The sequence below is a fragment of the Epinephelus lanceolatus genome, chromosome 17, assembly GCF_041903045.1.
Source record: "Epinephelus lanceolatus isolate andai-2023 chromosome 17, ASM4190304v1, whole genome shotgun sequence".
Classification (NCBI taxonomy): Eukaryota; Metazoa; Chordata; class Actinopteri; order Perciformes; family Serranidae; genus Epinephelus; species Epinephelus lanceolatus.
In genome coordinates, this window is record NC_135750.1 from 21,566,861 (window position 1) to 21,583,476 (window position 16,616).

At 42.6% G+C, this 16,616-nt stretch overlaps 1 protein-coding gene across 2 annotated transcripts in view; it reads right to left on the minus strand.

Annotated features, from left to right (window-relative positions):
* The window catches only part of LOC117248548 (zinc finger matrin-type protein 4), a 73,975-nt gene that overhangs the window by 22,969 nt on the left and 34,390 nt on the right, over positions 1-16,616 (minus strand). For both annotated transcript variants that reach the window (XM_033613737.2, XM_033613738.2), the window contains exons 5-6: positions 13,282-13,539; positions 3,369-3,465 (exon numbers count right to left, since the gene is read on the minus strand). In XM_033613737.2, the coding sequence (XP_033469628.1) occupies positions 3,369-3,465; positions 13,282-13,539 (355 nt within the window). The remainder of the gene's footprint in view (positions 1-3,368; positions 3,466-13,281; positions 13,540-16,616) is intronic.

The window sequence follows — 16,616 nt, forward strand, 5'->3', positions numbered from 1 at the left end:
CACATGGCTTTCACCATGGCCCCGTCCCTTTAGGAAACTAGCAATGGCAGTCCTGAGTCTATTAATTCAAATGGGAGAAGTGAATGTGAGTCCAGATTATGACCGTTTTCGTCGCCCCATAGTCACAGTAAATACTGGACCTATTTGTCAACCCTTCTAAGCATTCTGAGACTGAAATGGCAGTTTTTCAGATGGATATATCAGGACAAAATTATCTTTGTTCAAGACATGTCTCTGTTTTAGCAACATACTCTCACCAGATTTGATGTGATCTTACACTGTTGATATCTGAAATTAGGGTAGCAAACAAGCAGCAAAATAAGAAACAAACTTTTACTGTATATAGTGTTGTATCATTGATTGTCATTATCATTGATTTCATCCATCCACACAGTGCTTACTACACTTGGTGGAGGTATACGTGGGAAGGACAACCATGCCCACTGTGTATACCATTTTGTACCACTGGCGCAGCTTGTAGTGGGATATCTTCTGTTGTAGAGTATCTTTGGTATTCGTCAAACCCTCAGGTGTCAAAAGGGTAAATGAGTTTTGGCTTGTGAAAAGCTCAAGGTTTTGGGAAAAAAATAAAATAAATGAATGGTCATATTTTTTTTCTTTGCCAAGAGTACATGGTAAAAGTGGGACAATGCCTGTCGAGCTCACCATTATCAGGAATTAATGGACGACTGGGAGGCCAGAAACGGCCTTGAGTGGAACTGTCAGCCTCTCAGCCCTGTGTCACTGTCCACTGAACAATGAAGTATAAATGTTAAGGCTATCTCCTTTTCTAAAAAAGAAAACCCTAAATGTTTAAAATAGTCTAATGTTTGGATCCACCTGGAGCATCTTAATGACAAACCATGCCAACCATATCTTGTGTCTTTAGCCCTCGGTATTCTGCATAGAACTTGTTTTTATTCAACCTGCAGTTGATTGAAGGACATGCTTTTACCATTCCAGCGTGTTTTTTTTGTGTGTGTGCACATTGGCAGACAATGACCGCAGTGTGACATCATGCATCACCTCTGTATGGTAGCGCAGGAAAAGGACTGTACACCAGTTCAAAAGTGATTATATGTAGGCTAAAAGTCTGTGGTTACAGCCTCCTCCTGACTGCACTGCCTCCTTTTCATTGAGGGTGCTTGTGTTTTTGAATTATACAAATAGGGAAAAGGGCACACACTTTCAGTTTTTTCCAAAAAGAGTCTATGATGTTGCCCTCGTTTGTAACTATGAGAAGTGCTTTAAGTAGAAAAATGAAAGAAGAGATCTTGAGAGAGTTCAAATCTGCCTTCTCTCACAGACTGTCTCTGTTTAATATGCTGTATTCATGCTACAAAGCATCAGGCTACGGGTCATTTTTCAATAGAAGCAGGTGACGTAATACTACAGACTGATGCCCGATACTTGTTGCTGTGTGACGGGCATGATGTGCAACAAATCAAAGTGTAGCTGCCCTCACCTTTTTTCAGCTCTATACGGGCTTTCTGTGTATTGTGATGCTCATGGGGATGCGATCAGTCGGTGAAATGTGATGTTAAAATGAGGCTCAGACATTGATCGTATTTTCTAAAATGAAGCTCAGACATTGATCCAAACCATAGATTTTTCTCAAACAAATATGAACTCTAGATGATATTCAGTCAAGCGGCTTTGTTGCAAGTAGCAGACAACCAAGCACATGATGACAATCCACAGTCTACGGTGACTTGGCGATAATGCAGCTGGCCACACTGTTGCTTTGTCACTGGTAGTGTGAAGGCATTATTATGGTTTGTTCACACTACGAGTGGCAAAGCTGCAGCATGGCCAGCTAGATTGTCACCCATTACTCAGGCGCTCGTTGATGTAATTCGGTGTGTGTCTGCAACAAGCAACAATGCACCTACAGTCAATGGGCCTCATGCTCAAACACTGCGTTTGCACAAATCTGTGCTTAAACCATGCATAGGAACGTTTTATGCACAAAACTGGAATAATCAGTATTTTCCTACCTGTATTTGTTCATACTCAAATTTAAAACTGCCTCAGACCATACACACACAAATGATAAAGACCCAGCTGTCTTGGAAAATACGAGCACGCAGCTTTTTACTAAATGTATCAAATATTAAAACCACATTCATTAAAAACGTTTTAATAGACAACAAAATTTAAAATTCAATTTGCTAACACATGCATTTATTTGATGCCCTTTCACATGCATCAATTATTGTCATAATTAAAATATTCAATTATAAAAACTGAGTGTTCCAGTCCTAGCTTATAATGGAGTTTGTGAGTGTCCATATTGAAATGTCAAAGTTTTGGTTTTCGTTTTTTATTGAGTCTACCTGTTGTGATTTTGGTGCCATGACATCATTATCATTAATATTTATAGGCATCCAGGGTTTATAAAAGATTCTGATCTACCACAAAGCAGGTGTTAAGATGACATATCTAACCTTCAGGAGAAAGAGCATTAGAGACCGACACGTTTGAACATCTTTGAATGGAGTGATGAATAGCTTATCATCTTCCAACTTGCTGTGTCAGTGCCTTAATATGCACGTAGAACAACGTCTCCGCCTTCTCCATGATGCACCTCTGGTTAAACGTATTTCCATGTATAGAGAAATGGGGATGTGGCAGTATGCTGATTGCAGATAGCGGGCACGCGTGTGTCAGTTTAGAATGAGACTACTTCACTTGCATATGCACTGTGGTAAGAACAAAATTGTCTAGTAGGCATGTCATGTGTCTGGTAATTTTGTGTCTGCACTTATTTTGTGCGTGGTGAACTTATTTATATACTTAATAGTAAATGAGGCCCAATGTCATCTAATAAACTGGTTCCCAACAGGTTGCCATGGAGTCCTGATTCACACAGTTTAATTTTTTCAGCCTCATACTTGGGTTTGGCCATGTAGTAAAGCTAGTTTGCTGTCTCTGACAAGTAGCTGACCTTTTTCTCACTCACTCTACTGCAGGAAACATTTGTATTTGGTCAGAAAAGTATATGTCCTTTTGATCCATGTCTGAGTCCCATTTTAACATCACATTTTGCTGCCCCATTGCATCCCTGTGTACACAGCAATACACAGAAAGCTACACATACAGACAGCTAACTAACATTGTGTGTCTAAATGGACTGGAAATTGGAAAATAAAAACACTGGTTGACGCTTCACTGTGTCATTGGAGACCTTCAAAAAGCTGAGGCCAGCTCAACTTAAACAAGTATCAGACTTCACTTTGTAGCTTCAAGTCACCGGCTTCCATTGAAAATACCTTGTACCCTGTGGCTTTGTCATCAGCAGCTGGACACAGTATTATTTGATTGACTGACCACCCATCCATCCAAACTGCTGAGTCTATTGCACTCACTTGTTCTGGTGCTTGGAGCCCTGGAGGTGTGCATGGTACTGCTCGATGGAGTTGAGGACCACACTGCAGACACTGCAAGAGTAACTACTGCGCAGCCCTGGAGAGACACAAACACACAGGTACAGCGGTTACTGTGAGGGCACTTATCTTTAAAAACCGTAATCATAATCATCATCTGGATCACTGGGAGCATCAACAGCGAGGCCAACATGAGCAACAATGAAAATTTGAACTGACAAGTCTTATTTAGACAGTCTTATTTTTACACTCCACAGTGCGGGGCAATTTTCCTAATTAGAGAAAAGATTTGATTAGACTAATCATTAGCAGAAAGCCAGTTACAATTTTAGATCCTATGATCATCATCCTCTTTTTAGTGCCTATGTTTGTGAAGGTGCCTTTTCAAAGTTGAACTTCAACAGGATGAGAAGAATTAGACACCAGGGGTAAGAAAAGAACAGTGCGGTAGGTTGTGTACATGTGCAGTGCTGCGTGCAACTGTGCACGCATGCACGTTAGTATTGTATCGGTGAATGTGTGCTTGAGATGGCGCGGCTCAGACACAGATGTGAACTAATTAGAGGGTTTGCAGGTGGTCGAGATGAACAACCAAAAATAGATGGATGAGGATGGAGATACTGACAGAGTAGGGTGAAGAGCGATGAGGAGGGGCAGGCGGAGGGTTAGGTAGATAGAACGAGTGAAAAGAGGAACATTTCCGGAGAAAAATACGATGGGTATAAAAAGATGAAGGAGAGGAGAGAGGAGACTTGGTGAGGATAACGAGTTGTCACAATACAGCGGTGACGTAAAAGGCATGCAGGGCTTTAATGACCACAGGGGAGGAAACATGACATATGTATCCTCCCTAAAAAAAAATCCTCATACATGTTGTAACTACAGCGTGGCAGCACAAATCTTCTTTCTTTCACAAGGGCAGAGGAAGCAGAGGAAATGCTCTCTGTGTCGACGAGGATAGGCCAATCAGCAGCATGACATAATTGGCTGTGCATTCTCTGTCAGAGATGCAATGAAGTGCTATTTTTGTTTTCTCACATTTTGCACACTGCAGAGCCGTCACTGCAGAACTCAGATCGGAGATGAGCAACCTTGACACTTCAGGGTTGTATAACAAAACAGTCAAAAACTAATTGCTTGAAGCCCTTCCCCCCCCAGCCTGTCCCTCCCCTCCTTGTCAGAGCTTTTATTTTTTCATATTTTATTCGACGATGAATGTATAATTCTGGGTGTGGTTGCTGAAATCGGGTGTGCTTGCTTGTGTGTGGCTGCCCTTTTCTCTGCTGTCATTACTGTCCTTGAGATTTATGAGTTGTCTGTGTAGTCCATCACCTTTCTGACCTTCTGTGGCGGTAATTGGTGAAGTATGTTGGGAGATGAAGTTGTGATGTAGTTAGGAGCAGTGGGAGGTCATTTAGACTGGGCTGGAGCTGCATAATGTGGCATATCTACCCCCTGTTCTCCCAGAGTCGCTCTGTCTGTTTTAGGGGTGATTAAGGACAAATAGTCATTTACAAGAAAGCCACGACTGAATTAGTTGCCTGCAGTAAGCCCTGTCTTGGCTTAAATGTTGATATTTTGCATCTATTAGGAGCTAATAACTTAGTCTGTGTGCGTTAAAGAGAGAAAAAAAAGAGAGATTGTACATCCTCTTCTGCCAAAATGTCATTACTTCTGTTCTCTCTTAATGAAAAGGCTATTAATTGAAGAAGAGATAATTTAGAAAAAGAAAGGAACGATAATTCTCTCTCTCATTCTCCTTCCCTTTCTCTACACCGCCGCAAGGATTACACAAAGAGGTCTTTTCTTGTATACACGATTAAGTGTGTTTTATGTGCATGTGTGTGTGTGTGCGCACACACAAAGGCAGCTTCTCTGCTTTTAGCCTGATTGATGTCACCTCCCCACTGCCTGGCCGAGTAGCACTGATGTACAATATGCTGCAGTTTGTGTCTGTGCCAGAAAATGTGCGTGTGTGCCAGTTTTGGGTACACACACATAACACACACACATGGCCACATGCACAGACACTGTGCTTTTGGTTAATAAAGCAGTTCTGGCATAAGAAAACACTGTGTCCTAATCCATGTTAATTACATGCAGGGAAAGTGTGTGTGTGTGCATCTGACAGCATGCAGCGCAGAGCTGTGAATGTGGGTTTTTTTGTGAGCATGAGCAGTATTTGTGAGGGTGTTCTAAGCCTTGTTAATTACACAAGAAGATATGCCAGGGAGAGAGAGAAAAAAGGGGGTGAGATGAGCTGAGGCAGTGGGTGTGGAGCTGTTTTTGTGACTGTCGGTTAATGCACAGAGTCCTCTGGCACTGCTGGCACCCCTGGTATGGAGATGCCTAAATGCTTGTCAAAAAAGTAATGAGCTACATTATGTGCGAAGAGATTTAAGAAAATGTTGTTCTTTTCAAAAGCCCTTTTGCAAAGAAATGTAACATCTTCCTCCAGTTTCAATGTCTGATATATTGCGACTTAGCCTGAGCTCAAGCAACATTAATGACCCATTTGGAGCATCATGTTCATGGCTCGTTCCATTAGGACGAGCTGCCAAGCTCTAACTGTGGTGTCTTTCATTTGCGAGTCCCAGAGGGTTTACAGGTAGGGCTCAGTGCTGACAGTTTTACAATCTGGTACTGCAGGAACATTGTTGGTTAAATAGTCGATGGTTTCAAGAAGCACAGGGAGTAAATGAGCCTTAAAGGGATACTTTTACTATTTTTAACCAGCTTTGTAGCATAACAACGTGGGTAGTATGTGTAAATCAACTATGATAAATTTCCCTCCATTTACCAGCGCCAACATCTCCCTGCTCATGTCTCAGCTCGAATCCATGAAATGCGTCATCCAGCGGATTTTCGCTGGCTCTAGCATGGATGTATGAAGAGAACTGAATATAGCGTTGAAGGCTGGGCCCCGTTCATTCCTGTGAAAGTTGCTCAGTGGTAAATGAAGCCAAATTTTTTTAACTGCACTGCTTCCACATCACTGGGCCCATACAGTAAGACTTCTATTGTCCAAACCAGCTACTCAAAGTTTAGTGCTCTGCTAGCTTGAATGGGGATAAAATGAATTAATTGTTCTGCCCTTCTAGACTTTCATAATGTTACCAGACCAATGGAATCAAATCCTGATCATTTTGCAGGGGTACTGACGCTAAAAAAATGTATCCACTAATTTACATGCATAACATAATGTGTTACCATCTGTTACTGATTCAGGAGTTGTAATTCCACTGTTTGGCCATTGTGAAAATTGGTTTCAAAGCCCGGCCACTTCCTGGAGGCATGGGCTCCTGGGCTGTTGCTCAATGTGCAGATTGTAATTCTGCATTTTTGTATGTCTGCCACCATGGCGTAGAGAAGCGGATCAAGTGAGAGCCACCCACCTGACTGATTTAACCGTAAAACTTGTAAAAGCTATTTAAATATAAACCAAAACTCGGTTACTGTATTGCCTGTCTGAAGATGTATTCAGAAACATGCTTTGTTGCATTGCTCTGTTAATACAAGAATTTGCGATCAAGAAGTGGGTGCTGTAATATTTACTTTATTGTTAAAATGGAGGTTGAAAAAGTGATGAAACGATGAATTCAAATGATGAAACTCAGATTCTCTTGCTATGTTGCCTATTTCTTGCCTTTCGGAAACATATTTTAACTCACTGTTTAACTGTAACACAAGATTGTTTGTTACCAGCTGGCTGCCATATTGTCTCCTGTGTCAAAACGGTCAAACTTGCATTGTGTCACCCAGTGCATTCTGGTAGTTGTAGGTTTTCTACCTCATGAGCAAAAGCGAATGCTACTACCCTTTTCCCTCTGTTTTCTCTGGTCATGTAGCACCAATTAGCACCAAGTATTTACGTTTTGTTTTTCTCCTGCATAGACAGCCCTGTTTTGTGAAAAGACCATTTCCCGGGACTAAAATACATATTTAAGCACATTGTTCAACCACCGCTTAACATCAAGTTACATGAATTTCAAGGTAGAGCTTCCTCTATTTTCCGCTTTCTTCCTATGGGACCGACTGCGACTGAGAGTCTCACTGTATGGTATTCATCTGTTTTTATTCACAGTGGAGGCAGGCATAATAGTTTTCAGAGCCCTTCAGAGCCTTTGTGCTGTGGTACACCATTAGTTTACCATGCGCTTTGCAAGATTAAAAAGGAACTGGATCCAAAAGGAAACCCATTGAGATGCAATCAAAACCAACAGTCTGCAGCAAAGACTTGACAGTACGTCTTGCAGGAATATATCACAAATACCATAACAGAGAGGGGTTGAGGATGGGGTGAGAGTCAGACTGAATCCAAGTGGAATTTCACCAAGCAACAAACTTTGAAGGACCTATAGAGAGACTAATTAGTTTTGCAGCGAACGTGACAGTAATTGGAAAGACCATCTGTTTTAGACAAAAAATTATACAGGGAAAACAAACTCTCTCTTTCTGAACTATTGCTTTTAAAGAAAATGACCAGATTCTTCTACATTTTTCAGGTTGACGTTATAGCTCATTAGTTTTTGTTGTTTGTCCTCTGTCTCATCCCAACCAAGGAATCAATCTTCAAAGCTGGTTATGTATTGATATTCAGGCTGGGTATTGTTTGAACATGTTATCAGCACTTTCTGGACTAATATAAAAACCTTTCAATAAAACTTTTTATTACCTTACTTTGGGAAACATAAACTAACCATTTTCCTTTCACTAAATATGCCAAAATATGATAGTTTTGCCACTTGGGGTCAACATTCACATATGAAAGTTAATATGGCAAACCTATTGGCAAACAGTTCCACATGTAGCCAGCACAATGCAGTTTTAGCTTTCATTTGAAGTTGAGATTCTGGCCACCTCACAAGTGTATGTCCAATATTCACTCTCCACCAACACCCAAAAGAAATTCTTTAGCCAAAGCTGGACACAACACTGAGAGCTGTGGGAGTGAATCAGAACACTAAAGATACAGTTTGTTGAACCAAAACGATGAGCTGAAAAATGCTAAAATGCCCCCTGAAGGTGAGAGGAACTCTCCGTAGGTTCTTCATTACAAATCATCCCTCTCATATGTAGTCATTTGAACCACTGTTAACATTAAGATACTGATGTCAGGTCCATACTTGTATTTGGGGTTTCTACTAGAACAGTGGTTCCCAACTGGTCCAGCCACAGAGTCCAGATATCTCCTTAGTCATTAGTTCCATGTCCATTCAGTCTAATGTATTCAGCATCATACTTGCCGTCTGTGTAAAGTAACTGTCCATTATTCATTCACGCTACAGCAGAAAACAGCATCTCAAAATAAAAGCTCTGTGCCGGAAATTCACTGTACTTCAAGATAAAGAGTGTTTTTTACAAACTTGACATATTCGTAAGTCACTTGCAGTCCATTCAGAATGGACCCGCAACCCGCTTTTGGGCCACAACTCACCAGTTGGGAACCACTGTACTAGACCATGTTTACACGCTATAATGTTAAAAACAAAACAAAACCCTATTTCCCCCTTACTATCCATGCTGGAGCATCTGTATTCACCCTCTGTCTGAAATGCTTCTTTTAAGCACCTGTCTCTTTTAGCCCTCCTTCAGGAAAAGCCCAGTCTGCTGTAATTGGTCAGCGTTTCTGGGTCTTCCGCAGCTTGGTGTCTGCACCAAGCCTCCAGGAACAGCACTGTGTTTTGAAGCCAATTTGACACAGTGGCCGGTCTGTGGAATTACAACGCAGGGTTCTTCAAATACTGCTGTTAGCCCCAAAAGACTGTTTTTTGCCCATAGACTTACATTGTCAAAGAGACATCAGTGGATCAATTTTTTTGGATGACTTTTTTCACTTCTGGGACTTGATCCACTGAGTTTGATAACATTTTGAAAATCTAGAAGAGCCACATGCTTCAGCTGCTCAACTTCCGACAGTCTCCAGTCTGCCTGCGCTATAGGCCTAACGATACAGAAGATCCGGTTCATTTTATACCAGGGAAGTTGAACTTTTTAGAGTTGTGCCCCACTGAGCAATTTTCAAAGTAATGAAAAGGGCCCTGCCATCAACACTGTATCCAGTTATCTTTATACATCCATGCTCTGCACCATAGTTGCTGCTGGGGGATTGATGGTTACAGAGAACAGTGGCACTTTCTACCCCAATAAAAGCTTTTAAACCAAAATCTTCACAGCCAAAAAATGAAAATAAGGAAAGGCATAGTATGTCCCCTTTAAACACAACCTTTATGTATAGGAAACTTTTTTGATTTATGTAGGGTGAAATCTGATCAAAGAATAAATAAACAAGCCTAAGAATTACTTGACACTTTTCGGTACTTGATGTTATAGACACATTGCGATCAGCGCCAAAAAGTACATTTACAGTATACAGTATATCTTGTTTATGTGCGCATCCATATCAGCCTGATTTGTTTGTGCGACTGTGTCACAGTGAGTGCTGTCTCAAGAGAGAGGAGGTCAGCTCTGTCTCCCATCTCACTGATGACACAGTCATCAATTACACACAATTTTCTTTGGTACTTCACCCTCTCTGGGGCCCTCTCACATACACACACACTCATGCAGACACACACACTCCAGTTGTAGACGCTTATCTCACTGCTTCTAATTCTCTACCAAGTCTCCAGAGAGAAGAGACAATGCGTCGGCTCTGTCTTGAGGGGTTTCTACCCCTGTTGTGATTTATGTAAGAACACAGCCGAGTCAGCCGGGCTCCATCCCTCGTCAGTAGCCACCCCCACTGCAACTCCCTCGTCCACCCCCGTAATCCATCTCCAAGGGTTTTGTCTGGCACCTAGCCGCGGAAAATAACGACAGTCTCCCCTGTGCCCTGTCTGCACAATTACACCAGAAAAATCCAAGAGTAAGAAACAGTGTCGATATAAATGTCATGGGGATTTTGTGATATGTTTCGGTCGTGAGAGTGCGAGAGGGGTGGCAGGAAATAGGGGGAGAGACAAAGAGAGAATGCAGGACTACAAGTAAAGGTCAGTATCATCAATAGGACACAAGCAGACAATACAGCGAGGCAGACTCTGTAGCCACTGTTTGGAGAGTGAGGAAATATTGGTGTGTAAATAATTCACCTGTGCCTCGTGGGGAGCTAATGAGGATGACAGATGAGACATGACGAGAGGTTGGAGCCCCTAGTGGTACAGTATGTGTGCACACACATTTACACACAAACCCACAGCTACAACAAACACGGACACAAGACAGAGTACAGCGGCAGGAGGGGGGTGGGAAAAGGATAAAAGAGAGTAAAGAGAAAACGGTTCCACAACAGGAAAAGGAAGACAGAAGGACAGAGACAAATCTAAACTTGACTGAGACAGAACTCCTCATTTCTTCCCCCTCCTCCTCTTTCTCTTCGTTCAGCTGCTGCCTTGCGCTCGACCCTCTCTCTGCGATTACACCCCACACACCTGTGACTTCACACCTGAAGTGGTGATAAAAGCCAATCAGATGTGAGAATCGTGCACCAGTGGAAATGTGTCTAACTGAAGAAGAACAAATGACTACCGACAATGGAGCCCCGCACGGCGATGAACAAAGACTAAAGGCACTGGAACAAACACTTGATTGATGGCACGTATAATAGATCACGTCAGCAGTGAGCTCACTTAGAAATCTTGGACCAGTTCATTGCCCTTGAAAAGTAAATAGACTTTGTAGTAGAGCATCAAGCAAAGGAAGGAAAATCAGACTTTTATATATGCCTATTTTATATTTACGATCTTAAATGTGTTTTGTAGTTTAATGCTGAGATTTGGACCTCCCAAAAAACAGCTGAGGTTGTGGGATGTGGGTCACAGTGTGTGGATGGAGGACGATATCCAACATGACACCACTTAAAGCCTCTGAGCCAGTGTAGGCGGCAACATGACTCATGCTTTTAATATGATTGGCTTCTTGAGATGATGGTTTGTGTCATGGCACCTGGAGCACAAAGCGAACGGCGCAGCTTCTGCTCACAGAGGATTTGCGCGTGTGTGTGTGTGAAGCAGTATTTGCGTGCTGTGTGTGCGTTACAAAGCACGTCAAACTTGAATGTGTGTGCGGCGGAGGTGTTGTGTGGAACTTGTGTTGCATGTTGGGCTGTGTGCTGCAGTAGGATGATGTTAGACGATATCACTCATAGGAACCAGAAAAGGAAAAAGCACTTTCTGTGCCAAAGACTATTAATAATTTCATTAGAATACCCTTCTGGCAGAAATGTGTGTATGAGCATGTGAATCAGTGTCCTCTTACTGCTACATTTGTGGGTGGAAGTGTTTGTGTGGGAGGGGGGAGGAAGAATGGAGCAGTAATTAAAGCCCGGGAGTCTCTATGATAACTGTAATTTAATCTCAGTTTTAATGTTTTAATATACATTAAGAAATAATTCCAGTTTTATCATTTATTAAGTCTCTGGTTATGTCATAATGTGTGGGACTCACGTTTCAACCCTCAGCAGAAATATTAGTCTGTAATATGTTGTTGTTCTGCTGCCAAAGCTTTTGCACTCTGTAGGTTCTCCTAAGTATGCTATATGCAGCATGTCAACAGAGGTCCCATTACTTTTTTTGACAGGTTAACACTTTGCAATGCTAGCACTAACAAGTGTGAAAGCTATGTCGTAATATGAGGGGACTGTGACCCCAGACAACCGACATGGAAAGGTTGGACTGTGGCAAGCAGATCATGAATAAGATGTGTCGAAATTTCAGTTGGACTGAAATGATGATGGATGAGCTTACTCCTTCATTACTGGCTTAGAGTCCAACCCTGAAGATTATTTAGCCGGTGAATAACATTTCAAAGAGTACTCTAGTGATTTGGTATTACACTATGATAAAGTTGGGGGAGATTAAACATAAGCAGTGGTCAGAGGCTGAGATATTTTGACTTAATTAGTCGTGTCCCTAATAATGCTGGTTCCTACACTTATAGTAATGTAATTCCATAGTGTCTTTTTGTTGGACTTACACCTGGTTATCACTGGGGTTGGACATTTTAAGTAATTCCCATATTCGAGTATTTACACTAAATTTTCATTGAGTTCTCAAGTACTTGGGAAAAAAAAATCTAAGGTAAGAATAAGTCTGAAATGAACACCTAACCCTAACCGCCCTGCACAGACTTTACTCTAATGCCTTGTCGCTACATGGATCTGTGCAGACACTGTGTCCTGTCCAAAAAATAGACACTTTTAAAATAGAACAGGGTCAATTTCTGTGTATATGTCTGTATGTATATAAAATAAAGTTATTACTCTATACTTAGAACGAATACTGATACTCATGTTCCCCTGTGTGTAATCTCGGCATTCTAATAAAAATCTGTGGCCTCCAAACAGCAGCTGAGATATCTCGATAACGTCACTGTCACCTGTTTTCACAAGCTGACTTCACTGTCAGATTGGACATATAAAAGTGATTGATTGCCTCTTCAACAGAACTATAAAACATTACTATTCTGCATCTAAACTTAGATATTATTTTTGGAAGGTATTCAAATCATCTGTATCTTTGCTGTGCACTGCAAAAAGTTGGACAGTAGAGGGGGATGATCCAAGGCAGAAGCTTTATAGGTATGGTACAAAGACACAGGAGGAAGATAGTCGATCATAGTTTGTCTAAATGTATGGTGGATGTGGATAAGCTGATCTTTACAGTAACTGGCTGATGGTGCTAATTTTATCCATGAATAACTGGTGTTGCTTACCTCAGTATAATATCTGTGAAATGTACACCACATTGAAAGGCATATGAACATTTCAGAAGACCGCCCTCACTGCCACAGATCTTGAATGTGATCTCCCCCTTATCGTCTTTCCTTGTACAAAGTCGTAACACCCCTCCTGCCCTTCACTTGTCACTTGTGTCGGGCTCAGGGCCAAGAGGCTGACCTGTGCTCTCCGTGGCATCCAGGCTGCCCGCTAGCTGCTCCAGGAGGCGCGCTCTGGCTGCATTCCTGCGGTGTTTCTTGCCCTCGTAATGCTGCTGGGCCATCAGTGGGTTGTTGAACCAGGCTCCGCAAAGACAGCAGTATTTCCCAGCCTCTCTTCCGCCGTTTCCGCCGACCACCGCCAGGGGCCAAGCCAGGTCAGGCGGAGGAGGGGGGCATGCAGCCGGGTCTGTGGGCAGCGGGGTGGAAGGAGAGGAATCTGGGGAGGCAGAGACGAGGAGTGAGAGGTGAATGAGTGCAGAAGCAGAAGGGAAAGGAGAGAGCGAAGGAGGATATTCACATGAATTCAAATGCAAATGAAGTTTTAAATTAAATAAAATGAAACTGTTTCATTAAGTATACATAAACATGAAAATATCATGCATTCATCTTCGCACAGACACACACACTGTTTCTCCCAGACTACAGATGGAATACACGCTCACACGTGTATGTTTGAGAGCTCTAGGTTCAGATCACACTGATCGAGAGTGAGAGCAAAGAGCAATAGATTGCTGCGGGCCACATCTGTGGAACATAGACGAGGGTCGGGAGGAAGCCATGAGCACTCCAGGGACCAGCCTGCAAGTGCTTTCTACTTACATCTATCCTACTGTACGTCTGAACCTTCCTCCTTCATCTTTTTTTTTTTTTTTTACCTACATCCTCTTCTCTCATCTTTCCTCCCCTTGTATCCCTCTCTACTCTCCTCTCCTCTCCTCTTTGAGCTGATGAAAAAAAAAACAAAAAGAAATGGCAGACTTCCAGGTGACCTGCTACTCGTGACATGACACTGGTTACCATGGTGATTGCCCATTAATAGCCAACAGGCACTGACTTGTCCGCAGGATGCGGTTGTGGCTCACGCAGCGGAGAAGACTACGAATGTGCGAGCGGCTGCATGTGTGTCTGTGTGTGCATGTGGGTGTTTGGGTGGCGGATTGAATGTATAATCCACGCTTGAGAGAATGTGTGAAGACTTGTGTGTGTATATATGTGTGTGTGTGTGTGTGTGTGTGTGTGCATGAATGAAGCTCCAGAATAGGCTTTGTGTGTGTGTTTGTAAGGTACAGTACATGTACGAAAGAAATCATCTCTGCTCAAACTGTTTATTTGATCACAGGGAGGGGGTGTTAGGTCCTCAGCCAAACTGTGCGAGAAAGCTCACAATGCCAGATGGCATGTCCAAATGTGCCGATTCGCCATCTACAATGTGTCAATGACTGTAGAGTTATAATGACTGTGACTACGCAGCCACAATACAACACGTTTAAAACATTTATATCATGGACAAAGGCCCACTCACTCATGATTTTAAGCCCAAATGAGTCATCCCACTTCTTTCACAACAACCATCAGCTCACTGATAACAAATGACGAACATGCATGAAGTGTTGACCACTGACCATGAGGGTGAGGTGTGCTGGTTTATGTGTATTTTTGGTGTGTGCGCCTGTATTGACTTGACTCAAGCCCTGCACGCTGATTGGTTGCTCATACCTTGATGTGTCTTCGGGCTCTGTTCACATAGTTACTGTATCTATGGCTGTGTCTGCGCTCATCTCACCAACCACACCCACTCACATTCCCTTTGCTTGCCTTCGCCATGCTATCATCTCACTTACTAAACTCACCCCTATAACTCACTTACTGTCATTTCATTTTTCTGTTTATTAATCGCAAAGACAAGGCCATCCTAAAAGCTCTAGTGCAGCATTCCTGCGCCTTTGTGTGTGCCCGTGCATGAGTGACGCTCCTGAGCTCTGACAGCACTGTGGAACGGCACGTGCTGAGCAGCAACAGGGAGACATCCTCGGGTGTATTTTTCCTGTCCATCCCTTGTTTTCCCACCCTTTCTTTTCCCGTGACTGTAATCTCTGCACACTGGAGCAGAAGTAAGTGTTTTTCACGGAGTGGGGCACAGAGAGTTTGCACGATGGTGTGTGTGTGTGTGTGTGTGCAGGAGGAGGAGGCGGTGGTTTGGAGTGTGTGGTGTGATGTGTGAAAGAGGAGGGAGCACAGGTACACTGTCTGCTCCCCACCTCTCAAGGGCTTCTCCAACACACATGGCCTGTGCTTTTCACTCCCCTTACTGTTTGTTTTTTAGCTTGTTTCTGTATCTCTGTTAGTGTCCATGTGTCCTTAGATGCAAGTAAATGCGCATGCATCAGTCATCTTGCTTACGTGTGTTTCAGACCAATGTGTGTGTCTGTGCACACAAGGCTGTCAGCTTGGCTGTGCATCTTCTGCAGAGCACTCATCTCAGAGCGATCATGAAGGCTACTTTTGACTTTAATCTCTCCTGAAATCCTCCTCTTCTTCTCTCCCAGGTCACTCTTCCTCTCTTCTTGCTCTGGTTCCCTTGTTTCTTTTCCTCCAGGTCCCACTGTCACAAAACCGTGGAAACTCCACGGCAACGGCTGTACAGAAGTGACACTTTTCCAAAGTAGGCCAAAGTTTAGCAAAAGTCACTCAGGGGCGTGATTATAACACTCCATTTTGTAGCGATTGCGTGTTTATAGCTCTGTGAATTTTTACTTTGAATCCAATTTGAATCACATTATGTAAAGCTCCCCTGGAGACGACTCACCAGGGCTGACACTTAAAAAAAAAAAATGCTAATCTTAAACAATCATGAGCATGAACAAAAATATTAATTTGTCTTGATTTGTTCAGGAGATTTTTTTTTTTTTTACAAATCATAAGACGTTTATAAATTAAAATCTGTCTGTGCGCTTTACCTTTAAAGTTTCACTTGTTGGGCCTCTGGCATGTTAGTGTTACCAGACATTTCCCTCTGATATCCAGGCTAGACGTTTTGACTGAAGCATGACTAACGCTCTCCAAATCCACTTCCGATAAAAATGTATGCTTTGAACTCAAAATAATTCTCAGTCCGGCGATGCATGTTGCATAAACTGGGTGTCTGGATTATATCAGCATGTGCGAGCAGAGGTAAGTGTGTGCTTTTCGACCGAGTTAATTACCTTGGTCTTCAGGGAGGGCAGGCTCTGTGTGCAAACACCATGATTGGAATCCAATAAAAGTATTGATCAGCTAGGGCTACAAGGGATGGTCACCAAAGCAGCAGTTTACAGTCAGATGTTTGATGGTTTTATTGTGTTGAGTTTCACTTGCAAGTCTGACCAAAAGTCAGACAGACAAAGACCAACAGGCTCAAAGAATCATATTACTACTCTATTCTCTTTGTACACCAAAACTCATCTGGCATGGTCACTCCCTGGACTTCTCTTACTGCTATATGCCTGCTGTGATCACAATGAAAGCACTGCAGCT